The sequence below is a fragment of the Athene cunicularia genome (assembly GCF_003259725.1).
Source record: "Athene cunicularia isolate RWA chromosome 2 unlocalized genomic scaffold, athCun1 chr2_part1, whole genome shotgun sequence".
NCBI classification, from domain to species: domain Eukaryota; kingdom Metazoa; phylum Chordata; class Aves; order Strigiformes; family Strigidae; genus Athene; species Athene cunicularia.
Genome location: NW_020799095.1, coordinates 28,575,865 through 28,602,951, shown reverse-complemented (window position 1 = coordinate 28,602,951; position 27,087 = coordinate 28,575,865). Strand labels below are relative to the sequence as shown.

Here is a 27,087-nt window from a genome sequence, read left to right as displayed (position 1 = left end):
GAATTGAATCTTCATTCAGTACTTTTGATGTGCAAGCTGTGACCTTCTTCTGGCTTTTGTTCTTGGGCACAGTTCAAGCAAGAAAAGAATGGGGTGACACTTTATGGATTTTTTGCTTATTATTTTTTTTAATATCATCATTTTGCCATCAGGAATCCTTTCCTCATCCTTGTTATCAGTTAGCTTAATGGTAGATCTTTCAGACGCTGACCTACTTCCACTAAAGTTGTCTGTGCATCTTCAGTATTCACATGGAAGGTACTGGATAAAGGATCTCTTGCTGTATCCAGGACTAGAAGGTTACAAATCCGTTAGTTCAGGGGTGCTCTTGAACTCTTCTCAGTAAGGCAATTGCCTGGTTTCCTCTGACCTGAGTTTCAGGGCTCTCTGGCTGCGCTTTTGGCTTTGCTGAGGCCTTTTGCTCTAAGCAGTTTTCTTCTGCTCAAAAAGGTTTCTTCTCCCTATTTAATGCAGGAGTCAGAACTGTTGCATTACAGATTTGTCTGGTCAGCTGCTCTCACTATCCCTCATAGTATGATGGGAACGATAGAAAAAAATGGCAGTTACCGAATATGAAGACTAAAAGGAGGGTGTCAATCCTGTCTTCATATATAACTAAAATGCATAACTGTAAGTCATACAGAACCCTTATGCAGCCCTCATGGCTTTCTTGTTTAAGTGGAAGTTGGTGAGGCTCAGTCTTTTTATGCTGTATGCAAATCTAACATCCTCTTATAGCACATGCTACCACCATAAAATGTAGAGCTAAGTTAATTGCACTCCAAGTAGCATTAGTTTTTGCACTGTGACCATATCCCAGTTGGAGTGGATTGAATTGGTGATACAGGTACTAGCTGCTTGTTAATATGAATGGAGATGATAGCAAGTGATGGCATCTCAGCTTGAATTGTTTAGAAGACCCTAAGGCACCTTTCCAAATGCCAGTACCTTCCATGACTACCCGGTGAAATAAAACTTTGATATCATCAGGTGCTGAGGCAAAGAAATGTCTCCTGAACCTAGGCAATTCTTCAAATTATTTTTTCTTTTTTATATCTCCCTTTTGTGAAAGGAATAATTTTAGCAACAGTATCATTATCCTTGTGATTAAAGTGGGGACTTCAAATATACACAGAGACATTTGTCTTTGTCAAGACCTCCAGGTGTTTTGTGTCTGTATTTCCACTGCTGTGTCCTGGATTTTGAAAGTACTGGAGCAAGGTGGCAACTTAGTTTGAACCGGTTCAGTCTACTTGAGTTTTCTCCATAGTCTTTTACATGTGTTAAATTAGTAGGTGACTGTTGTATCTCAGCAGAACTAGTTTCAACTTTGGATAAATGCAAAATAAGGACGTGACAAGGTTGTCTGGTTTCCTGGTGTTAAATCGTACCCCCTGAAGGAGATACATCATCACATGTATGGAAAGGAGTGTGTGGGTGTGTCTATATATATAGTGTGTGCATGTGTCTCCTGTATGTCTTTAAGACTTGACGTAGAAAGCTGATTAATCCTGTCCTCCAAACAACCAAATCCTTTGTGAAGAGTCACATACTGGCTTTGATCAACCCAGAGAATGTCTAATGTGACTTGGATGTGTACCCACATCTAGATGAAGATAAAATGCTTCCCATGAAAATGTCTGGTTTTGTCAGTTGTGTTTGAAACACATGACCATCTTCTTGCTATCAACTTAAGCCATCATTCATAAATGCATCATCAGAACAGCTTTGTGGGGCTTTAACACAAAAGGCTCATGAATGAATTATTCTAATTTTTCCAGTGTGTGTAATTTACTTGGAAATATGGTATGAAACAGTCCTGGTTCTTCAGACACATGTATAACAATGAAGATGCTCATGTGCTACTGCTGGATCCACAATACTGTCTTTGTTTTCAATGCTTTTGTTCACAGCACAATAACTACTTTTTTTTTTTTTTCTTTTCTTTTTTTTTTTTTTTTTACTTGGGGAAAAAAACTCACAACTAGTTTATTGCAAATTTGTAACTTGTTTATGAACAGGTCCTAAAATTAAGCACCATCAGTTGCTTTTCAGACAAAAGATACAATTCTGATTTTATATCTATGTAAATCACTCCTATATCAAAGGGAGAATGTTGTTTGCAAATCATGGGTCCATGCCTTCAGAAGAGGCTTGCAACTAGTTGAGAAAACAGGCAGCCTGAAAGGATGAGGCTACTGAAATATTTTGCTTTTCTGCCTTTTATTTCCATCTCCTGTGGTAGCAATTCAGTTTTTCCTTAAATGTGTCATGTATTCAGGGAAGTAAAAAATCCCAGCATAGTAAAATGCTATGTTTAGATCACAGTACTTTGAAGATTTTAAGCAAAAATTGTTTCTAAACTTTGAAATACTTGGGAAATATTTTCAGTAACCTGCATCTTTTTACTGGCATGAAATATGGCACAGCCACTGCAGTCAATAAGAAGCATGCACTAATACCTTTCTCATAGGAAGAAAAACATCAGTTATAGTCAAAACAGTGCAAAACCCGTTAGTAAATACATCTTATATTGAAGTTACATATGTGAAGAAAGAAAATAAATATTTTCCTCCCTTGGTTTTGATTTCTGTTTCTTCACAGGCTGCTTTTTTCTTTGGTCTAACTTCTGCTGGATGCTCTAGGCAGAGTTGTCTGGGTCAGGTTGTTCCTTTGGGATTCAGCACTGCTCCTTTTCCTCTCTAGTATTTTTCCATAGGCTGAAGATTATGTTGCAGACATTTTAGTTCTTTTTTTGTTTGTTTGGTTTGTTTTGGGTTTTTTTTTGGTTTTTTGTTTTTGTTTTTTTTTTCCCCTGGGAGAGGTGGGAGATTTAGCATTCAGGAATTACATGGAGCTGAACCCCAGGCTCCATAATGGGATCTCTTCTCACAGCATGGGTGGAGTTACTACTTTCAGGCTTTATAATCAATAAGAAAAGAGTAGTATGTCAAAATTGGAAATTGACCTTTACTGTCTTCTTCAAAGCTACGAAAATGAATATCCACATTATTTTACTTTGGAATGTTCCTCCCGAGTAAGCAATATAAAAAAGAAGATGATAATGAATCACATTTTTCTGCTGAGATGAAGGGGGACTGAATGGTTCAGAGACTGGTAATAGGATATTGTGACCCTCCACCTCTGACCCATTTATTAAAATACAGGCCATGACAGTGGAGTCTAAAAAGTCATCACATGCACAGCTATAGAATCTGGAACTGTGTATTTCTGAATTTTTAAGGTCTGGGCCACATGTCACAGACTTCCACAGTTTCTCAGCTGGCAGCATATTTAGCTGGAGTTAATTGAAAAGTGAGCTACAAACAAAATGAATGGAGAAAGCCTTGTAAATAAGGATATAGTAGCTGTGCTTAACTTGGTGATTTGTATCCATTCGGATCTGATATAGCTTGTTTGTCATCCTTGTTTTGTGAAGCTAGATTCAGAGTTCCCTTAACCAGTGCAGAAATGGTACCGACTGGTTTTCTTTGACTATTAATTGGGGATGTTAGGAGGGGTTAATGCGAATAAGGATGCTGTGGATTTTGCCTTGAGAAGATGCTCAAAACTTGCACTGTCAATGACAGCTAATTTTAAGCATTTAACTTTTTGCTATGGATCTCCTGTGAAAATTTCCTAACACCCATTTTTTGTCTATAGATAACTTAAACTGAGAGTTAGTTCTCTGAAACCAGTGTTAGTTGTACAGCTCAGGTAATTATATAACAAATATCTTTGCATTTTATTTAATCTTAATTATCACCTGTTTGTCCCTGAGCAGAAGCAAAGTCAGACAGGATGATAGCAGTGCCAGTGGGACTGGCATCTATCTGAAAGCATCCTTCCTTCCCTCAAATCTCTCAAAACCTGAGAGGACAAAGTAACCCAAGTTACTGTGATAGGTTAAATCCAGCTGACTGGAAAAAAAAAAATAAAAAAAATCAGTACTTGCAAAGTAAAAAGAAAAGCTATTAAGTCAATGTATTTTGAAGTTCTAGTTTTGAAGCAGTCAAAATTGACCTACTTTTATGTGGTCCAATTATTTCAAAATTTTTATAACTGGAAAAAAATATAATCTACTCTACATTTTACACATTTCACCCTCAAACAGAAGGCTAACACACACACCACATGCTTACTTTCCTTTATTTCTTTGAAATCCAGGATGCACACTTGTTCTTTTGTGTGCTGTGAGGGCTTGAAAAATGTGTTTAATACAAGCAAGAACGTTTTCACACAAACATGTATTGGGTTGTGTGAGGGTTTTATTAAGAAATCAAGAAGACAGAAACCCAAGATATTTAGCACATCTGGATAAGATAAAAATTTGCTATTGTTTCATTTCTGGTTTTCTCAGCATAGCAATGCCTACATTGTCTCCAGTAGGAAACTGCCAGTTCTTGAAGGGGCATCTAACTCAAAGCAAAGCCCAGCAGTTTGTAGGCTCATTGACAAAAATCTGTAAAAGAACTTTCACGTTTTCCAGGTTAATTTATCTCAATGTATTTGTGGTCCTAAAAGATATCTTTCAATTTGCAATTATGTGTTTCTCAGAAAAGTCTTGGTTATAAAGCTGACATGCTTGAAATACTGGCTTTGCATCAAGATTTCTAACAGAATTAACATTTGAATCACTTGAGACCCTATTCACAAAGCAGGGGACTATTTGCATAATCAAAAATGCTTTATTTTGCATGCCAGTGGAGAAGCTAAGGATTGTAGCTGCAGCTCACAAACAAAATTCAAGTGATCGGTATTGATGTGTGTCTGTATGCTGCTGTCTCTTCGCCTTGCTTACACAAATAAATACAAATCTATATAAAAGCAAAAGAAAAGGTTTTGGAGAAATATATAGTCTCCATTCAAAGCTTGATTAAACAAGCTTTGCTTAAGTTATTAGTGTAAGGATTAGATGGACTTCCCACTCTAGCAAATGTGAATGAGGTTTGGGGGCACTTTTGCAGCTGGGTTGTTGCAAGAGGATGGATGTCTTTCTAAAAATATGCTCAGTAAAAATTTATGAGCTTGAAAATTGCTCCTTCTATTGAGGAGGTCAAACTAAATAACCTGTAAGAGTATATATCTGTGGATAATGGGTTCAAGACTTTCTTAACACCTTTCTGTTGGATTTCTGCCAGTAGTCCAAGAGGCTTATGAATTGCATTAATAACTCTCCCATCTCCCCATTAGTCCATGCATTCGTGTTTTTCATCCATTTTCATGACTGTAGACAAGAAAGTAGAATGTCACATTCAAAGAATTTGTTTCTTTGTACATGAATAACTCCTGATCAGAGTTCAAGAGCATGAAGCAACTTCTAACCTCTCTGAGGCAATAGGAAAACTCTGGACCTTAAAAAAACCCTTAAGTATCAGGGGATTTTATTCCTTTCTTCTTTTCTAGAATGAACTTCTGATATGTTGTTGCTGTTAAATCAAATTCTTTATTGAAGTTTGGATGATGGAAATTTTAGTTCCACAAAGAAATTTGGGTTATAATTGTTGCAACTTCAGATTATTTGACCTTAAAGTCTGATGTGATCTAGCCTTTTACTTGCTAATGTATATCAATTAATTCAATAAAACATTATTGAGGCATGATATGAAAATTTTAAACAAATTTGTGACATTTTCAAGTCTTAATTGACTTCCTTTTAGATGGATTGAATTTTATTTTTTTTTTTTGAGTAAGGGACTTGGGCTTTTGTTATCAGTGCTATTTAGTTCTAATTAAATTAATTTATTTAAAAATATACTGATTAAAAGCTTGAGGTTTAAATTAAAAAATGAGGTTTAAATTAAATTAAAACTATCTTGGATGGTAGATAATGTTCCTGAAAAGAGAATTAATGCTTTTGACCCTTCAGTATCACGGTATGAGCTTCTATTCTGGTGTGTGTTTGTTTGTTTACTTTAGATTATACCTCTGGAGTAAAAGTATTTCTCAGATGCATCTAGGTCTGGAAACTAGAGTAGAAATTGTGTTAATCTCTATTCTTAGGACTTCAGATTTCAAAATAATTCAGAATCTAAACACACCGTTAAGAGGAATATGACCCTTTCTGTACATTGCTTTGGAGCTGTCAGCTAAAAAGTCGGGTTTACTCTGGCTCATCCATCCAAGTTCTTTGCAGAGTTCTCTGTTTTTATGGTTGACTGAAGTGCATAAATTTGAAGTAGTTCAGTTTCTCATTCATTTGTTCTAATTACAGAGGCCATTAACCTTGTAAAATCATTGAATTATAAATCTGCATCTTTGAGAATTATGTAAACAAGTTTATGAAAGTTCCTCAAGTGAAATGAAAGCCAAACTGTACAAAAGGACTAGGTTTTATTAACAGCAGTTGTTAAAGGCCAACAAATGTTGGAAAAATACCTGCAGATAATGATACATTCCTTCATGGCAGTGACACCACTGCAGTTCCTATGATGTGTAGCACTCATTGCATAGTTAAGAATAAAGATACCTTCAAGATATGGATACCCAACCATAGTTTCTTCTCAAATAAATTGTTCTTAACATATTAAGTTAGTTTAGCATGGTCACAGAGAACTTTGGGAGAGGATTGTGTTTTACTGCCTCAGACCAAGTTTGTTTATCTGTGGAGATCTTGACTGTTTGTTTCAAATGTTAGCAGGTTGTCACATGCAAGTATCCTAACCAGCTGGGGGAGAGGCATTTTGATGGGCCTGTTGAAGTCTGATCTGTCATCACTAGGATGCTGAGCCCTAATTAGAAATAAATGAGTAGTGTTCCTGTGTCTGTTTCATGCACTTATCTTCCCTTTTTCTGTTTGGGAACGTTTCTGTTCTGCTTTCATAGGGCTGGTGCTATTTGAAATACTAAACCGAGGTGGGAATTTAGGAAGGATGTTTAGCCTTGTGAATGTTAGCACTTTGGCTGCCACTATTTTAATATGCATATCTCAACTGGAATGTGCTCTTAGACTTTTGGATGTAATCAGTTCTTGATTTTTAGCCAAAGCTTTCTGGCATGTGTTGGAACAGTGATTTAGTATTCCTCATTTACTAAGTTCCTTCAGAGGTGCAGTTTACTGTTGCAAAGTGTCGGATGCAGCATATGCATTAACTAGCCATGCTGACAGAGGGAAAGAAATTCATTAATGTCTGTGGGCACTTGCTTCTGTCCTAATTCCTGTGACCCTTTTCAGGTCAGAATGTGTTCCCTTGGCAGAAAAACTCACCCACAAGACTTGGCGGCTTTGTTGAAGTCATTCTTTGATTTACTTGGTATGAGAAGATGATGAGCAGCAAATCATTAGTAAAGAGCTCCGAGGACTTCTTAGTGCTTGAGCTGTGTTTTCCTGAGTATTAAGATGTTCTCACTTTAGCTGTGGCAACTAAAAATGTGTTTGACCTTTTGCAGTATCTCAAAATACTGCTGCAGATGAACTTGCTTCAGGGGTTGCTGGGAAAAGGCTTATTTAGAGCGATGTGTCTTCCAAAGGCTTTCAGAGGTTCAGAAACTTCTTCAAAGCAGTGATGGTTTTGTTATACTCCTGAACCTTGGTTTTATGCATAACACTGCTTACACTGAATTTAAACTTTCTGCACAATTGCACAGTGCAGAGGAGTCTTGTGTCTGTGTTGCACAGGTTTGTTTGGGTTCAGTTGGTGAGACAATAGAGTCTCATATTTGACCATGCGATACTGATACATTTATAAGGAAATTATATCCAGGAGCTCTGTGGTATTCATCTCCTGTGTTGGTGATATAATGATACACTGAGTGGTCTAGTCCAATCTCTGCTTGGTCAAATCAAATTAAAAGCTAAAGTCTGATTTTTCTCCTCACTTGATTTTTACAAATACAAAGGAGCTTATTGGTTGATACACTTATTCAGCCACACAGCCCATTAGTATTTCATTTACTTTAGTCTTTCTAATTGAAATGGAAGTGATAGAGAAATAGAGTGCTCTAGGCATGTTGTAGTTCTCCTAGATCCTGTTGCTTGATAAGGTGCCCTATCTGTTTTCTGTTCCATTTCTCCTCAGGGACAAAACCCTTCATGCCTCATGTTTCCTTTGCAAGTCACCTTTGTGTTCAGCTGTAATAATAAGCAAGACGGTTTTAAAGGGACCCACTACAGAATTGTTTTTATCTCAAGGCTCATGTACTATGTGGGATGATGAACCAAGATTTAAGCTCTGGATTTTTGGTGTGTTGACTTGTCCTGAGCTTTAGCATTCAAGTCCCCTTGTGAAACTGGCTTTTTCCATGGCATTTTTCATTGCAAGAGTGTCAACCCCACACGTTGTATTTAATTGTGAGGGTTTTTTCTGACATTGACAGTTAAAAACTCTGCATGCATTATCCATGTATTTTTGTACCCTTTTCCCTCCTGTTTTCCCTCTAGCCTTCATGCTCCCCTTTCTACTGTCTCTGGCATCCTGGAAGAAGACAACTGTCCCACTGAAATGCTTGCCACTGTCCATGCCTAGGCAGTGATAGAGAGGAGAACTAGGAGAAACAGTGGTTAAGAACAGATATTGGTGCGAAGATCTCAGGAGGAGAATTACAACAACAGTGGGTCTGGAAGAATGCAAATTAACAGAGGTCTTTCAAAGGAGCACAAGGTGTAGAAAGCACTAACAGGAGGATGGGAAGGGTTGTTGAAGTTGACTGGCCTCAGCCAGGAGCCTATGAGATGGAGATGGGGAATCTACTTGGACAGGACTAGCATTTCCCACCCTTATTGTCATTAGTGGGGTTGAAGAGAGAGGGGAGCAGAAATGGAGCAAGGGACTTGGAGATGTGTTCAGCCAAGAACGGGTTTGGAATTGTGATTTTGGGGAAACTGTCAGAAGAGTTTTGCTGCTGACACTGTCCCATCTATAACTGATGTAGGATTCCAGACTTCTTGGCTCAAACTTCTTCTGCTTCTGCCAAATATCTGAATGTTTAAGCAAGCTCAGGAAGGATGGATTCTCTGGGAGATTTTAGCTGCTAAAGTGCAGCTTTAAAGCACAATTTTCCACTGACTAGATGTAAACTTTGACAAATTGGCCAGATTTTCACAGAAGTGTGAAAAAATATGTCCTTGACCTGAAGTGTAACTTTTGAAGGCTGCCTTCCAGTGCATGAGATCTGAGAACTGTTTGAAGGAAAGGTCACCAAATTAAAGAGCATACTGTCTAGTCCTCTCTTGGAAGAGGCTGACCTGTTTTGACTGGAACAAACACTGTTAGACACAAGCTGTAAAAGATTAAGACATTTGATTGAAGTTTGGTAAGGTAATACTGTTGTTTTACAGGAACTGGTACTTTAAGAGGTGGTGCTATCAATTTTTCTACTGTCATTGTTAATTGCTACGATTCCATAAAAAGAATTTTATCTGGAAAAACAAACAGTAAATTGCTGTAACTAACTGATGCTTGACACAACAGGATGGAAGAACAGTATATTTTCAAGGGGGATGGGAAGTGATGTTTTATATCTGTATGTAGTAGACAGACAAGCTGTTGGCTGTTGAGTTGGCCTTTAAAAAAAAAAAAAAAAAATTCTTACCACCTGTGGTGTTAATGGGTTATGCTGGCAGATCCTTTTAATGTATTTTCTCACATTTCTTGGGTGTGTTTTAATTATGTTGTTGCTCAGAATGCCTTCCAATATGATTTAAATCCATAGCTTAGTTGGTGTCATGCATCTATGCAGGTAATTGTCAGTCTGTACATTAAATTTTGAGGATGTTTTTAGCTAAAATAGGAGGTTAGAAATTACTAGCTTACTTCAGCTAGGTCTCTTTTGAGCATCACTTAACTTTCACATCAGCCTGTCACTATCGGCTGTGGCTGTCAACTCTGTGAAGCTGAGACATTCCTTCAGCCCATCTTTTCTGTTCTAGCACCTCTCCTGCTCTCTCTGAGGGCCAGCTGCTTTTTTATCAAAAGATGGCTTGCCATCTTTTGCTTAAAGGACAATTTTTGTCCTTTAAAATGCAAATTTCCAAGTTGAACAATGTCCACAAGGTTTAAATAAGCACATGCTGCTCTAGACAGTAGCATGGTAATACAGATCTTCAGTGTCATAAATTTGTAGAGTTTGCAGTCATCCAGATTTAGATTCAGTTACCTTCCAGGATGAATGAAGCAAAAATTCTGGGGGTCTGGGTTTTCAGTTTCCTCCCAATTGCTTGCACCTTAAATTCAATTAACATTAGTGATGGGTGCTATGAACTTCAAGGGTAAATCACAATTAAATGATGAGGTGAGAACTGAGACAACACCCAGAGACCACAGAGCAAAGGTAGGAGGAGGACAGTATATCTCTTCCTTGTGAGCTGATAGGGCCTTTATGTATGAAAAGAACACTTAAATCATATTTTTCAGATGACGAGATTGCAAAGTGGATGACAGGCAGTGTTGGCACCAATGATGGTGGTACAACAGTGCTAGCAGTTGCTGAAACAATCACCTGATTCAGTCTGGAAAAAAAATTTAACCTCCACTTGAATTGTCGCTGGGTTTTGCTGCTGAAGTGTCTGCCAGCCTGTTTCATCCCTTTATTGCTTTTCTCTTCATGTTGGAAATCAGTTCACAAGTTGCTTATGGGGATCTTGCCATTTTGTAGTTTGCATACAGCATTTTGTGGATGGGAAAGAAAAATTTAATACAAATATTGTAATAGTCATCAAAGAGATCTAGCCAGAATTAAGGCTATTTCCTGTCCTTATTTTTTTTTCTAATGTTGTAGATATTATTCATATTCTAATTATGTTTAAAAGTCTCATAGATCATTAATTTGAGTTGTTCTTTAGTGTAAGTTTTGCTATGGCTGGATTTCATTCACTTTATTATGAAATCCTCGTTCTTTTCCCATACTCACTCTATATCCATCTCTTTTCAGTTACAGAACATTATGCATTATTTTCCCTGTGATTGATTTTGTTTACTAAAATATTTGTAAAAATAAATATTTGCCACCTTTCTACTGAGACTGCCTTTCTTTAACCTCTAAATCATTCCACAAGAGACAAAGCGATGCCATGTTCATTCCAGTGTTATTTTCCAGCTGTGGGTGAAGGGGCATGTTGAGCCTCACCCACCCAGAAGAGGATAACTGACATAGTCCTTTAAGGGCTCCTGTATTACTCCCTCTTTGAAAAATAACAAGACATATGTCACAAGCCTTTTTTTTTTTTTCCTGCTGCCTAAAGTGTGTGCTGACAAATCTGTCTGCTTTTTGTGCAGCGTTTTTGCTGAAGGAAATGACCCACTGAGAAATAAAGCAAAAGTAATTTTTTTAAAAAACAGCTTTTCTGTAGAATTCTTCATTTGTAAGTAGTGGCTAAAAGATGCTGGTAGGCAACTGGGTTTGATGTTAATGCAATTAAATTCTTTCCTAGGATGTCTTTCTCTCTACTATGTACAAAAACATCATTCATTGCAGGTACGTACGGTTAAGTGGTTTCTTGTCATATTGATGCATTGGGAAAAGTGAGTAACAAAACTTGCACTGGCTTCAGCAGGGCACGAGTTTCAGTACTGGTACTCAGTTATTTAGTCCCTCATTTGGATAGCATAATACTAATATTGCAGGTGTATTGTTTACAGCAGAGGATCTTTATTACGGTTGCAAAGTCAATCATTTAGAAGTTGTCAGAATTAAGTTTACCTGTGAAAATTTAATTTGGTCCCTCTACTTGTACTGTTCATTCTTTAATTACACAACAGCAGCATGTTCGCTCCTGCTGCGTGATCTCTGCCTCTGTCAGATGATGAACGATTAATTTAATTCTGTGTTCTTCATGGGTGGCTTTAGCTATATGCACCTACTGTGCGTTATTAAAACACAGATGGTTTTGAGATTTTTTAGAATGCTTGTCATTGTACTCTGACTACTTAAATATTTGTTGATCTTCTCAGCACCCCACTTGCTGAGAGTCCTTTTAAATTATGATTTTGAGATGACTTCTAAAGTACTTTCATAGCATTGGGTAATATGAGTGTTCAGTGTTGCTTAGGGTTCTGTAACAATTGTGTGCACTCTGCAGTTCTGATAAGCGTGAATGAAGATCAGAAGTTAAAATGTCCAGAACACAAGGAACATGGTGATGATATCAGGTTGAGTGACATAATGTGATGCTCACCCTATGGTGGAGGTAAGGGTAAAGATCAGGTTGATTTTCTTGTTCCTGGTGGACTTTTCAGCTTCTCTGATGGATGAGCAAGGTCTTTCTACTGAAAAATAAATCTGGATCAAGTTTATACCTGGGCATATATAAAAATAAAATCTAAGCAACCACTTGTTCCATTTGTGGGGGGAAAAAAAAAAAAAAAAAAAAAGAAGAAAGAGTTGGGAACAGTTAATGGGTTCAAGCACACAAGTTGGTCACTGCAGCGTAAGTTAGGCTGTGAATTTACAGGTTGTCAAAGTATGAGATAAATGCAAGATAGATATGAAGCAGCTGTGCGCTGAAAGCTCATAGCCTGGTTTATCTCAAGGTAGTGACTTCAGGAATGTGTATCTTGGAGCAGCTGAGTTAGCATTACAGAAGCCCCTATAATTGTCCCTCTTCGATCTAAGCGCTTGGCATGGCATTCTTTATTTTAATTTGGATTTTCGTTTGTGTAATTTTCTAAGTGTTTGAAAAAGCTAGTGGAAATCCATATTCCATTTCCTGGTGTCGCATCTGCACTCCAGTGTTCCATCATCTTTGCAAGCTCTCATATGGATGTGTCCTGCTTGAACTGAAACGGTAGCTGGTAGCTGTCATAGGTTGCTTCTGTCTGTAGACTGATATTGGAGGAGAGAGGAAAACTGCCAGGCATTTTCACTGATTCCTGCTGAAAGCTGTGGATTGGTAATCTGTATGAATCTTAGGTTCTGATATGGGCATCAGTGGAGAATATGTGCTCGTGTCTGTAGGCTCTTTTCTACTCACCTCTGCTTGCCCACACCATGCACAGCATCCTGTCCCTTTTCTATCTTGTCTACACACTCTCACTTTCCACTCCCTGCATTTTTCCAGCTGTGAAGGCTGTTTGGTTGTTGCCTTCTGCCTTTTCTTTCTCCTTATCCAGCTGTCCTAGCTTCCACTGTGAATCACAGCCCCTTGTGCCATTTCCCCTTTTCTGTATTTCTCCTTCCTTTCACACTGCTGATAGTCAGTCTGACCCAAAGAGGTGATTTCAAAAGCTTGTAACTTGACTAAATTTTCATGGAGATGGCATGTGTATTCCTATTTTAAAGGCCTCTTTATTTCCAGATTTTGGGTCTCTACTCCAGAACATGAGGTTTAGAGGTTGTTTTATTTTCTTTTGAGGGTAAAGTACTCAGTGGGTTACAAAAGTTGTTACTAAAGGCTGGGTTTTTTGAACATGGTAGGAACTGTTTAGACTGAAAACTTCCAAAGTCATCCTAAGGTAGATAGATATTTATATGAAAACTGTGTCTGAAATTCAGCAAAATAATAAGACTAATAGAAACCAGTGACAGTTTTATAAGTAGATTTTGCTACTAGTCCTAGGCATGCTATGCATGCATAAAAAAGTGATAGAAAGACTCCAGCTTTCACATGCTACGTGCATTGTAGAGTTGTTTTCTGTACTCGACATATTTTTGGTTTACATAGTTTCCTCCTCTTGAATACTGAAATGGACAGTAAAGCGCAGATATGACTGGCTGCTGCAAGATAGGAGCAGCATATTACAGCCTTTTTCCATGAGAGTCTGGCTTTAATAGCATAATGTCTCATTATTTTTAACCTCCGTCTGTACTTGTGTCTGAAGAGCATTGGGAACAATGCACCATGCATAAATTTATATCTAGAACATAATGAAAGAGACATTCATTTCATATGGCAGCAGTCTTCTGTATATCTGTTAGAATAATATATTGTAGTGCCTTTTCAGAGCTTATTTGACCAGTCCTTCCAATGCTTTGTTCCAGTTCAATAGGCAAAGGGTTTTCAACAGGTTTGTGACTTGCCTGTTGCTTAGGGGACCACAGCCATAGCTGGAACCACCTCTGAAAGTATCTATGTGTTGTTACACACACCCCTTCTGAATTTCTTCTTTAAGAACATACTACAAATTTTAAGTAGGAGCAGCAAGTAGAAATTTCTCTAATAAAAAAGTACTTGGTTAAACATTCAACCCACTTGTGTCAGCCTGAATTTCAGCTGGAGAAGGTAGAATGCAGTTAATGTGATCCGTGTAGTCCCTCCAGCAAAGCAGCCTACAGTCAGAGGGCTAGCAAATACTTTCTTGCAAGCATGTGAGGCACTGCGCACTTCTTTAATGCCAAACTGTAATTTTATTTTTGTTGTTTTGACTTAATGAGAACTAGAATAAGGACCGTTTGCTAAATCTAGAAGAGACTGTCATGAGGTTGGAATTGGCTGTAGAGAAGGTAATTCAGCTAAAGCTATGTAGTAGTGCATTGGAACAATTTGATGCTTTTTCTGTTCTTCCGGTAGTTCACAGATTCTTTTAAAATTTGTTAAGAAACTTTATCCTAGAAGTTTTTCAAAGCTGAACAATGACCTATATATCTTTATTGCGTTGTGTCCACTAAGATGAGTGGAAGCTGACCAGTTCTGCACATTTATAGGTGTGCAGCTCTAGAATCAATTACTTTGGATTATAAATAATGATCACTCTGCAGAATATATCCTGTGGTGAGAAGATGGGAAGTCTGTGGTCAGCGTGGTCTTACCTAGGATGTATAGTTTTCACTGAATTGAATTTTGTTGTATTAGGGTTGTAGGAAAGCAAAGCTATTTGTTCCTAGTAAATTATTTCAGATAGGTGAACTGGAAAATAGAGAAGTGTAGATTTGGGGACTGTATTTCTGAGGTGGAAATTTCTGCTCATTTATTACTGCAAAACCAACAGAGTGCTGAATTCCTGTCTCTGTGCTAGAATATTAAGTAATGTTTTGCACGCAGAAAGTCCTGCCATGTGGGAAGTGGATGAGGAGCAAAAGAGACATTGTGCTCCAAGGCAAAATTTTAAAAATTGCTATAAAAGATGTGTAGATGGAAACATAAGTTGCTGGGAAGGGAAGCAGAACTTCTGTAGTTTGTGCAGGCAGTAAGACACATTTGAGTATGTTTGTTCAGAAGACATGATGAGGGAAAAAACCTATGAATGTTTTCTCACTAAATACGCCTTTCCAGGAGAGCTCAGAGACTGAACCCAACTGTTTATGTGAGGAAGTTGGCACTCTGTCAGAGAGTACAGTTGTGTCTGCAAAGTGTGACAAGCCGCAGAATTTTACAGATACGTTGTTGGGCTCTGAAGCACAACAAATTACTTGCTTTCACGAATTTGTGTTACTGACTAGAGCGTGTGGCTTTGGTGTCTCAGAAATTAAACAGGGCAGCAAAGATGCACAGTTGCATTAACAGTATTAGATAGGTACAAACTGCCTTGATGTGCTGTCTTCAAGAGTAAAAGTCTCCCAATGAGACATGTCCTCCTAGAGTAACAGTGAGAAGGGGTGAACGCTGTATGTGAGGAGTAGCATGGGAAATGATGAGCATTGGTGCATGGCGTGTGATGCATGTCCCAGAGGACATCTCAGCTACTCTATACTGAGTAAAGCAGGCATTTTCTTAGCTATAATTTTTAGAAAAATTAGGGGAATATCACAGCCTTTGCATATAGTAGGAAATTCAAGGGAGCATCAGCAGCAGTTGTACATTACAGTGAATACGAGAGGTGTGAGGTTGAGTTCTTCTGCTATTGCTGAGAAAAGCTTTCAGGTCACGGAAATATCAGTCAGTTTGCAAATCATGGGTGATTCTGTCAAGGGCCACAGTGGAGATTTGTGATTTTTCACAAAGTGAGAAAAAAGATGATAGTCAGGAATTGCAAGACTGAATTAATTGTGGTAGGATGATCTGAGGACCATAATTAATGTTCAAGCTTAATGTACTTATCATGTCCGAAAGTACCATCTTTGCTAGTGCTGCTAGTGAAAAGTTTTCCCTGCATGTGGCCTGGAAATGGACAGTAATAGTTACTTTTGCTGATTTTTGACATAGAGCTGTGAAATGTTACTTTATGGGCATGCTGAAATAGCCTTTTTCAAAACAAGTCTTATAGAGGTAAGTCAAGACATTAGTCACAAGGCTTTGTTAATGGAGTGTCAGACTTGAGCGGATGCTGTAAACCCTGCAAGGAGCAAAGCCATAATTTTCTGATGCTACTCAGGTTTTGGGTAAGAGTTGGCTACAGTCCATCTGGCTTGACTTGCTCATGGAGTGAGTGTACTTTAGAACTCACTAGGGAACAGCAAAAAGCTCGTTGGCCAACACAAGCAATAAGGCAGCTTGCCAGGAGCTCATAATAGATGAGAGCATCCCCTTGTTGGAGGAGAAGTCTGTGATGGTTATTCAAGCAAATACAATGAGTTTCCTTTAGGTATGCAAATATGGTTATTAGTCCTTGATGGAGAATTGCTGAGCCTTGGTACTTCTGGTGGCTCAGGTCATGAACTTGTGTACAAGTCACAGAAATTATCATCTTGGATGTCATTAATTATTGAAGTATGTCACTGATAGAATTTGCTGTAAGGGAATGTGCAAACACAGATGATAGAACAAGCACCTGCCCATTCAAACGAATATAGTATTTTGTCCAAAGTGCTTTAAAAAAGCATTTTAGCATTATTTGCCGCTGTGTGTCCTCAAAACTCTTTGGGGAAGCGAATTAAAAGTGCTGCCATCTGTTTATCTTACATTTAATACTAAGGGTAAAAAAAGAGTGACAGCAGTTTTGAAACAGCATTATATAATTTTGTTGTTAAAAATACATGCTAAGGATGCAGTGTGTACTAGTATGTTGGTCTCACTTTTGTGAGATGTTGCAATGCTTTTTTTCAACAATATTTTAGTCTTTTTATCTTAAAATAAAACAACTCTGTGTGAAATTGGTGGATGATAATCACTGGATGGAGATGGCATTCTCTGGAAGAATTATTTTGTTCCAGAAGTAACACAAGGCATAGCAGCACCTGACTTCTTGTTGAGCTCCAATAGCAGCTGCATTGGCAGCTTCAAAGGTGAAGTCAGGCTTGTCTCAGGCTGATGCTGATAGATCTCCTGGACTCTTTTTCATTCTCCTGGATGTGAATTTCTGGGTTTTGTCTTTGAGTTAGGGGAGTTCATCCAAAGTTCTATACCCTTTGAGCAAGAAGTTGTCGGAAAGAGGAGGTGTATTGATCGTTTGTTCTGAAGGGGGATGTTTCTGGAAGAAAACCCACAGAGCAGTATCAGTTCATATTTCGTTTTCTTTTAAAGTACTCTTTGGAGGAAGAAAAAACTTTCCAATTTCAGACAACTTCTTTCTTTTTCTTTTCTTAATTTCCTTTCCCCCCCTTTTTTTTAAGCAACAAAGCAGTATTTTCACAAAGACAGGCAACCTTACTGGCAAGAGTTCTGGTAGAAGAACACGTGAGGTAATTCTCTTACTTTCACCAGTTATGCTTGGTTTCTCACAGTATAAATTATTAGTGGAATTGCTTCTTATTTCCACAGTTTAAGATAAGTGCAATTAAGATGATTTTGCTCTACTATATTATTTACTGTATTTCACTTGGACTAATGGAGAGGACAGAAATCTCACCCTGCAGTTTGTTTTGTAGCTATCATAAAATATGGTAGATGTTGAATCTTGAAGCTGTAAAATGGGAGAATTGGATATTAGAGAAGATAAATAAGAGTGGGGGAGGGGACTGATGAGGGAAGACAGTATTTGCAAAGTCCTCAGGGTAAGCTGCTTTCAGTGTACTGTTTAAGCTTTAATGACCCATATACAGATTTTAGCAACAAAGTAATGGCCAGCTAGAGGAATTAAAGGCCTGAGGTGGTGAACTGAACAGCAAGAGCTGACAGAGGTCATAAATACTATTACAGTTTAACGCAGGATCTGCTAGGAGGCAGTTTTTATGTTCCTAGTGTCTCTGCATGTATGGTCATTTGACAAGGTTTGAGAGAAATGCTGGTAAAAGCTCAGTTACTGCAGTTGAAGTCTTCCTGGGGTTCCTCCAGGTTAAAAGTTCTCATTTCTGGTGCAAAGGTACCTTTCAGAACAGTTGTTCTGGTTATCTGTTGTTTGTATCCATACCTTTTCAGTAGTAATTTTTCGTTGTCCTTTAAAAAACCAACATATCTAAATCTCTCTGAGCTTTTACTCTAAGAAATTCTCCAAATTCTAAGGTAAGGATCCTATGAAAATTGTGCTTGGTTCTTCCTTTGCGAAAAAAAGCTGCTGCTTAATGTGTGGAATGTTAAAAGTTACTAGAGATGCACTGATCACATATTAAGAATAATTGTAATTGCAATAGCCGATTTGCAGCTTGGTGGCAACATATTCAGAGCACAGGAAAGAGAGTCTCTGCTGACTCTGAATAGTGTGAGTTATGGAGTGCATGCCAAAACAAGCTCTTTTGAAATGTTTCTTCCCACCACTTTAGCCAGGTTGAAGGGTTGCCTCATTCCTGGTCATGGAGATTACTTGCAGGTTTGCAGTCCTGTCATCAGGATATCTATGATACGCTTGCTTTGAAGCTGCTGTATGATATCTTCTCCTTTGCCGTCTAACTTCTGCCTAGCATGAGCTCTGATGTTTTACTGCTGAGGATGCTTGTAGAGGAACAGCAATTCAGCCAGATGCCATGTTGCTATTGTGTTGCTTCCTAGAGTGATCAGCTTGTCAGATCGATCTCTTAAAAACCAGTATAAGAGACGATGTGTACTTACCCTAATTCAAAGCCAGATGACCCCTGGAGTTACCTCAGCCTGATGGATCGCCCTCAATAGGACAGCGAGAGGTAGCAATGCCATAGAAGCTCCCTAGCTTCCATTTTGCACAGTAGTGGAGAGAGACACACATTGTTTCTGTTACCCTTCCTCTTTTGTGAAAGAAGAAAGCTCCACATTATTCAGTACAGAAATATGCCACTCATTTGCATATCTTTGTATCTGTTATTTACTTTGCTGTGGTGACTGATAGTCCTGCTCAGATATATGCATGAGATGACAAGGCACCAACGGCAGAATGACATAGGTAACAACACATGGCTTGCCAGTATATATTGCTAAAATACACCATGTTTTGTGGAACATTAAATATGTAATATGATATACATATTAAATATGTATTATGGTATAGAAGAAATTTAGTGAAGGAGATCACCTGGAAGTTCACTAGGTAAGTCTTTATTTGTCGGTAGTCTGAAAATATGAGCTAGTGCCATTAAAAAAAAATGTGGCGAGAAAATACCATGTATTTATTCTCGTGAGTTAATACAGATGATTCCATCAAACCTGTGTTATGTTTGAGAGAATTATTGCTTAAAAAATTATTGTTAGGATAGATGTGCTTTGTTTAGAAATCTGCTCTGTTGTGTTGGATAGGAAAGATGATGTTCTGAAAAGACATGATTGACTTTTATCCAAGACAAAAAATTATCTTTTAAGTGTAGAAGCAAACTTGGTGTCTGGTTGATCAGATGCAAGTGATTGATTCACTTAGAGGAAGCTGCATAAGGAAAGCATCTCTTGCCTCAGCTCATTTTTGCCTCAAAGTGAAGTTGAGTTTGACCAGCAAGGTGGAGAAAATAGCACTGAATGGAAAAGCATGATATTCAAACACACTGAATGTGTGGAAGTCATGGACACAGAAGATACTAAAGTACAACTACTGGTTGTCATGTTATGAAACTCTCATGTCAAAAAAAAATCATCCAAATCGCTAAAAAAAAAAAAGCCAATTGATGTAAAATATTTGGATCCTTTTTAAGATAACATGTGTGTTTTGCTTTTCAGCATCTCTTTTGAAAGGATTGAAACATGCTAACATTGTGCTGCTTCATGACATCATTCACACCAAGGAGACCTTGACACTTGTCTTTGAATATGTGGTGAGTAAAATAACTAATGTTCTGGACATGGTCCAGAATGTATTGAATTTGGTGGAAAAGGTCTCTACCATTGGTGATTTGTGGATCAAGCCAAAATAACCCTTTACTTTCCTCAGGAGAGTGGAGGCTATAAGAGACAGTGCTTTGTACTGGAGTGTGCTAAAAGTGGAAGGCTGGGCTAGACCAGGTTCAGAGAAGGGACTACTAAGGCTCTTGAAGGACCTTAGACTGTTCAGTTGTCTTTTCAAACTGGTTCCTTACTCTGCTTCCTAGTTACAGTTTGTTTATTAGAGCTTTATTTAAATTGTCATTTGTATTATTAGAGCAAATTTAAATTGTCTTTTGTTGTGACCTGGCTTGTGCATAGTGTCCTTTTTTAAGCAATGTCAGTAAAAAAGAAGTCTGGCACATGCAATTTAGAATTTTGGGTTATTATTTTTTTTGCCACGAATAGTGTTTTACCTACAATTAAAACTTCAGTTTACATAGAACACAGTGTAATGATCTAATTTTGCTCAGAGTATTACTTTCCGAAGTCTTGAGCTTGGTCTCCTAATTAATCTTTTTTAGTTTTTCTAAGACAAACATATGGCATTTATGTAGAACTACTTCAACATTTAGATATGGAAATACGCAATGTACTATCATAATTAACCTCCCAGTTTTCACAGATGGGTCCGAGAACATGTAATTTAAAAGAAACAAGTGAGTTGAGAGAACGTTAGATTTTCAGTATAATATCTGTTATTGTGTTGTAATCAGTGAGACACTGCCTTTATAAAGTACAGTGATTACTAGTTTTATTCTTAGTATATCCCTGTTTAAGACAGATGGAACTGTTTTGTGTGTTTCTTGGGAGCATCCCTTAATTTTTACATGATAGTGCACACAGCATGTTGTCTGGAGAAGCCATTTACCTTGTCTATTTACATAGAAATGCTACAGTGTAATAATGTGGGTATTCAGCTAGAGGAGCCTGCAGAGCAATTACATGCAGTACATTTTACTTCTACCTCAGGTAATGGAACATTAATGAAAATTTATTTCCTTTTCTTAAAATCAGAGATTCCTCTGCTCCAGACTTATACACTGAATTAGCATAGGAAAAGCCCTGATATTTAATTTTATGTAATGGTCAGTGTAGACTTATTTGCATAACTTTACATGAATAAATTTTTCAGTCCCTGTTATCAGCGGCTGTATTTGTCTGCACTCATCAGAACTGGTTGAGAAACGAGATGTATAGAATATGTTTCTCCCTAAAATAGATGTTTTTGTCTATTATACTAATTTCTGGATTTTACACCCAATAGTAGTGTTTACAGACTCTGGCTCCCAGCCATGTGTTAGATCATGTTGCTGCCCATGATAAGCATGGACACAGACTAAGCTTCATGCAGTGGCTAGCTCTGGATTCACTTAGCTGTTTGTTTTTCAACAGGGTGCCATTGGGATTAACCCTGCTGGTGGTTGCACCTTTTTATTCCTATAGTGTTTGGTAGCTATCGAAACTGTTTCAGGATCTTATTTAGTGATGGTTTCTAGCAACTGATGCAAGCAGTATTTCAGTATGGTGGGCAGAGTCTCTCAAGGTGGTGTCAAGAAGAAGGGAAAGGATGCTTTGTTCTCTTCAACCAGCCTAGGGACTGTACTGTAATGATGTTGTAACTTGCTGCCGTGCTGTGAGAGGACATAATTGCTTAATAAAAGTCTGTTTTCATCGTTAGGTAGTGTAAAGTTCCAGGCCGATCAAATAGCTAATGCTATCTGATAATACTTCTGCTAGAGAATGCCCATGTAACCTGAATTGAATTCTTGTGGGTGTGCATGGTACAGGCTTTAACTGCACGATTGTAATGCCCTTTTTTGTTTCTTTTGTCAAAGAGCTCTCAGTGCATAATATGAAGGTACAGACACAAAAATTTCAGTTGCCCGTTTAAAACTACAAATTTGGCTGGTTGACTATGCAGTCTAGTTGTGTAATTGGTGTTACTGAGCTCTGTAATGTCTGTTCTGGGGTGGTTTTTTTTAACACCTGTACATGGTTTAGCTCAATAATATGAATGATTTATAGTGAAATCAGTAGAAATATTCATGTGACTAAAAATTACATGATAGCATACATTTTCGAATGACTGAGACCTAACAAACCTAAAAAGGGTTGAATTTGATTTACTTCATAAAGTTACATCATGGAACTGATACACTATTGCCATTAATCACTATTGGACATTTCAAATATACTAAAAACCATTTGAGTGAGATGTCATGATGAAATTAGGGATGAACAGTTAGTGATCCAAGAGTTCTCAGAAAATGGAAAATTCAGGTCGCTAGGTCAGTGACGATTCCGTTGGGAAATTAATACTGATGAAATGTTTGAGGTTATCAGAGGTGTTCGTTTTCAGCATTGACCCTGAAAGAGTAGAATGAAATTTGATTTCTTGTAGCACCTTTTGTTGAAAAATGCATTGCCGTAATAAGGTAAAAGCTGAAAGCAGAATAGCTCCTGAAAGGAAACATGGCAGTGATTAAATTCTCTCGGTACCTCAAATTAGAATTTTTTTTCATATGGAAGCCTGTCAGATGAAAACATGACAGAGCTTTTTAACTTTAACCTTGGTGGTCCCCAGAAGCAAGAAAAGTCAATTTAAAAAAATTCTTTCTGACAGTTGAAGATCAGGAGAAGTTCATTCTCAATATGAATATTCTGGTGATGAATATGGAAGAAGGGAAGGGGGACTTTCTCCTTTTGAATGAAAGAACTTAATTGAAAATAGTTAGATATATATACAGTACCTTGTTCGTAGGGCATAATTTCTTTGTATGCTTTGATAATTCTCATATCAGCTATGATTATTGTTGGTCATTCAAGCATACTGAAAAGGGAGAGCCTTTTCTATTACCGGATGACTGAGAACCATTGCTCATCACCTGAGGAGTTTTGAGGATGAGCTGCTTGGAATCACCTCTACGAAACCTGAAGGGCTGATAAGTCTGTCATGTATGAAGGGCAGAGAAAATGGTTTCTATATAGTTAACTGGGAAGTGCTAAACAAGACTTGAAAACAAAAGGGAAATTTTGACACACTTTGTGTATGGTATCTAAGACTGCAAAAGAAAAGGGTCAGTTCAGCCTTACAGTTCAGTGGAGGCGTATGACTGTTCACATAACTTTTGTTCCCCTCCTCTCCAGGCTCTGTTTAGGTGTTAGTTTATGTGACCTTGTGGGTATGCCAGCTGTAGTGCAAGTCACTGATACAGCCAACTTTGCCCAAGGAAATGATGAATTTTACAGGTGAGATCTCAGGCATGCAGAGAGATCTTTGAAGATGAATACACATCTGTTTGTTTTAAAATGATCATTAGCTGCTACCATTTTTTTTCTTCACTTGTTTATTTAAAAGGATGATGACTCTATTTAGAAACACTTAATTGCTGAGAGGCAATCCTAACCAATACATATTGCTACAGGCTTGGTAGAATGATAATGAGGTTTTTAGTATTATGCATAATTATGTAAGTATATTATTATCAATAAATGAACCAGCAACTTGTTCTATTCCTGACATAAAAGTGAGTTGGTATAGCAATACTTTACATTACGCTTTCAATATTTATGAAGTAGATTTGAAACAAGAACAGATATGTTTATAATTGGAAGTATGAGTAATGAGTAATATTATTTCTGTCTCAACAGTGGAAAAGCTCCAGACTAACAGTGTAATTTAAACCTAAACGTTTTCAATTACCTTGCCTGTTTTAATCTTTGTGTATGTTTTTCCTTCTTAAAAATTACTTTCCATTAAAGAAGAAAGTTTAACTCTCATTGCTTCATTATAACAGATAAAATAGGTTGTTATAAAATGAGGTGCTTTAGTAAAGTTCATTAGTTGCATTTTTCTCCTATTTTCTTTAAGGAAAAAAAAAAAGGTGTGAGTTTTTCATTTTAATGCTAATTGAAAATTAAGATATATATACTGCTTATCAGAATTAAGAGTTACAGAGCTGAAGTTTCAAAACCTGAGATTTTGAGTTTGTCGTGCAACATCTTAGAAAAGTATTATGAAAGGAAATGGTTAAGACTCATTAACTAAAAGGATCAAAAAATTTTGCATTGAAAATTTTGCATTTCTTGTAACTTTTGATAATTTGGATTAAACATTATTGTTGGTTTCCCTTTTTTATTTATTTTATCAGGGACCATGTGTTGGAACTGAAGGTATGATGGCACTGCTTGTTTGTGAAAATAAACAATAAATGGCACATTATTTTAGTGGTGAGAGAGTGGGGAAAATCAGTGGAGTTCCAGGGCTGCTTTTGAGCTCTGTTCACTAGGACTGTTCAGCGGTGCTTAGTAGCTACTGGAAATTAGGGAAACTGAGCACAGAGAAGAAAGGCTCTTCTAATCCTTGATTGAACGTTATTTGGAGCCTGCATTACCTTATTTTGATGTGAGAGAGAAACAATGGTAATTTTCTTCCTGTTTGAGGACAAGGTGCATGTCCAGCCACGGTGAGTGAGGTCTGAAAGCTACTGAAGCTCTGCAACAAGCCAGATGCCTCCTGCCACCCTCTTGGCAGACACTCCTGCTTGCTGTGAACGTGCTTCATCCACCCTGGGAAGGAGCAGAGCTGTTGAGGGCTCCCAGCTTGGCAGCAGCTGAATTTAGTAGTTTCCATTTGCCTTGACCAGAGAAGGAGCCATTCACCTGTTGGTTTAATCCCTGCCTCATGTCCCAGGCTTGCCCTGACTTGTGCTACTTAAATTGCAGTCAAAAAGATGACAGAGCAAGGTTGAGAGGAAACAGAGAGGAAGGAAAATCCCCTACTAGTGAGAAGAGGCAGTAAGGTAATACAGCTTTTGGGAAAGCCTTGTTTTTCAAGTTTAAATCAGCAGATCGGAGACAGGAGCTGCTGATGTCCAAGTATAGGTTGGGAATGCAAAGTCAGCTTCAGGAGGCAGGGATTCATTCAGAAGGGATTTCAGAAGGAATTGCTTGGTGCTTTGCCGAGAAATAGAGACTCTGCCGGACATGGGAATCATCAGGAAAGAAAGAATGAAAAATTGTATTCATATTTAAATTAAAATACTCTTCCTAGGCTATAGTTTTACACAGGTCTAGCAGGAGGAGGAAAGATATTAACTCAGTTGCTTCATCCTGACTTTACAGGATCTCACAAAGCTTGTGTGAACTTCATATGGAGGATGTATACTGATCAATAGATGTGTTAATAAGATTAATCAAGATTTACAAATGTCTACTGAGTGTCTGGTCTTTGTACAATTTACTCCTGTTTTTTTATAACCTTACTGAATATTGGTTAGATTTGCAGTGTGCTTTGCACCATTTAATAAGTAGCATCTATTTTTTTTAATTATTAATAAGTGTATTTAGCATAAGTATTTAAAAAAAACCACAACAAAATCAAAACAAAAACATTGAGAGTTAAGCCGACAAATGGAACATTGAAAATCATGAGAGATCGTCTATCTACTGACAGGTCTCAATTATTTTTTTTTCCCAAATTACAGATAAAAATTTCAAAAGTCATTGTAGTCCGTCAAAACCACATGCATATGCCAGCAATAATAGTCTACTCAACACAGGTAAGGCCATCACCCAAAATGGTAAATTTGTACACACAAGGAAAACATGAATCAACTGGGGACCTGAGAGGAAAAAAAAAGCAAGAATGACCAGCCATCTAGAATAAAGCTTTCTAAGGAAAAGTCAAAGTAGGTAGGGCTGTTTACAGTTGGGGAAAAAAAGGATGAGAAGGTTACAAACCTCTAAATAGATTGGAGAGAAAGACAGTGACCTATTTCCATGTCAGTGGTAAAAAGGATAAAAAAGAACATCTGCAATTGCAGTAAGGATGAGAAAGATTAAACTATAGGAATGTGTCTTTAATGGTAATTATAGTAAAGCACTGAAGAAGCTACTATGGGCTGATGGTCTCTCTATACTGGCAGTCTTCAGAACAGTTTAGACAGATAATCAGCAGAATGACATGTCATTGATAGTAGTTATAGGTAAGTTGATTATTTTTTCTTTTTGAGATCCTTTCTATGTGTATCTTTCTGCATCTTAATGTTTATCAGTTAAATATGAATACCCATAGTCTTTCAGTGTTACTTACCCATAGTCTTTCAGTGTTACTTTCTGTATCAGGAATTGAAGAAAAAATGTCAGTTGATTTCACTACCTTAAACAAATTTTTTAAAAAATCCTTCCAGTTTTAGTTCGGTTTTGTTGTAGAGGTTTTTTTTAGTATTTGGTTTTTTCTATGTTATAGATTTCTGGACAGCTTTACCATCAGAAATATTCTGGTGGCATCCCACGCATTCCTTTTAATTTCAGTAATAAACTGGCATTGTCCAAGTTGCTCTGAAGTGAACCATGACAGTATCTCAACTTGTACTAGAAATGGTCCAATCTAATTAAACTTTTTTCTCAGGCTCTTTAATAATGTGGGTTGTAACTGCTGTTTAATTCCTCTTAAAAGGAGAAGTTCTGATTTATTCAGTGCAGACTGAAAGAACAAACAAAACACCAACCCAAAACTAGCTGTTTGGAGAATGATGATTGCCATAATTCTAAATTTTAAAAATAATTTTTTCTGAACTAGCAGTATACAGCTTTGTACTAATTTAATCATACGGGTAAAAAATACATCTATGAAATCTTTAAAAACAGAAACTTGGGTGAGTGATTCTGACAAAATAATAATAATCAAAACCCCTGGAGTCAGAATGAAGATATCAATAATTGCAGATATCTTTATAATATGTTTATAGTTTTATGATATAAAAAATAATTAAGGAATTGTGAATAAGAGAAATCAAGAAACAACCTTGAGTCATAAACAGAGCCAACACCTGAAAGTTAAAAAGGCCTATTCACTTTTTCTTGTTTTACTACTTTGAGTAAAGAGAAAACAATCCATGGAAACATCATTTTTCTTTTGTGTGACTTACAGTCTGAACTGCAATTTTCCCTATAGAATTTTTATTCAACTTATGATCATGCATGGACAGTTAGGATGAGGAGGCATGGCAGAAAACATCACTCAGAGTGAAGTCTACCATAGGATGCCAAAGCTTTTATAGAAAGTGTTTGCGCTGCTTTTTTCCTGCCCTGAAGATGGCATTTTTTTATAGCCCAGTACACCAGCATAGCAAAGGTTC

At 37.4% G+C, this 27,087-nt stretch overlaps 1 protein-coding gene across 5 annotated transcripts in view; it reads left to right on the top strand.

Moving 5' to 3' along the window:
• CDK14 (cyclin dependent kinase 14) overlaps nt 1–27,087 on the top strand; it is a 320,641-nt gene that overhangs the window by 116,129 nt on the left and 177,425 nt on the right. For all 5 annotated transcript variants that reach the window (XM_026842539.1, XM_026842544.1, XM_026842542.1 and 2 more), the window contains one exon: nt 19,802–19,896. In XM_026842539.1, coding sequence (XP_026698340.1) covers nt 19,802–19,896 — 95 coding nt within the window. The remainder of the gene's footprint in view (nt 1–19,801; nt 19,897–27,087) is intronic.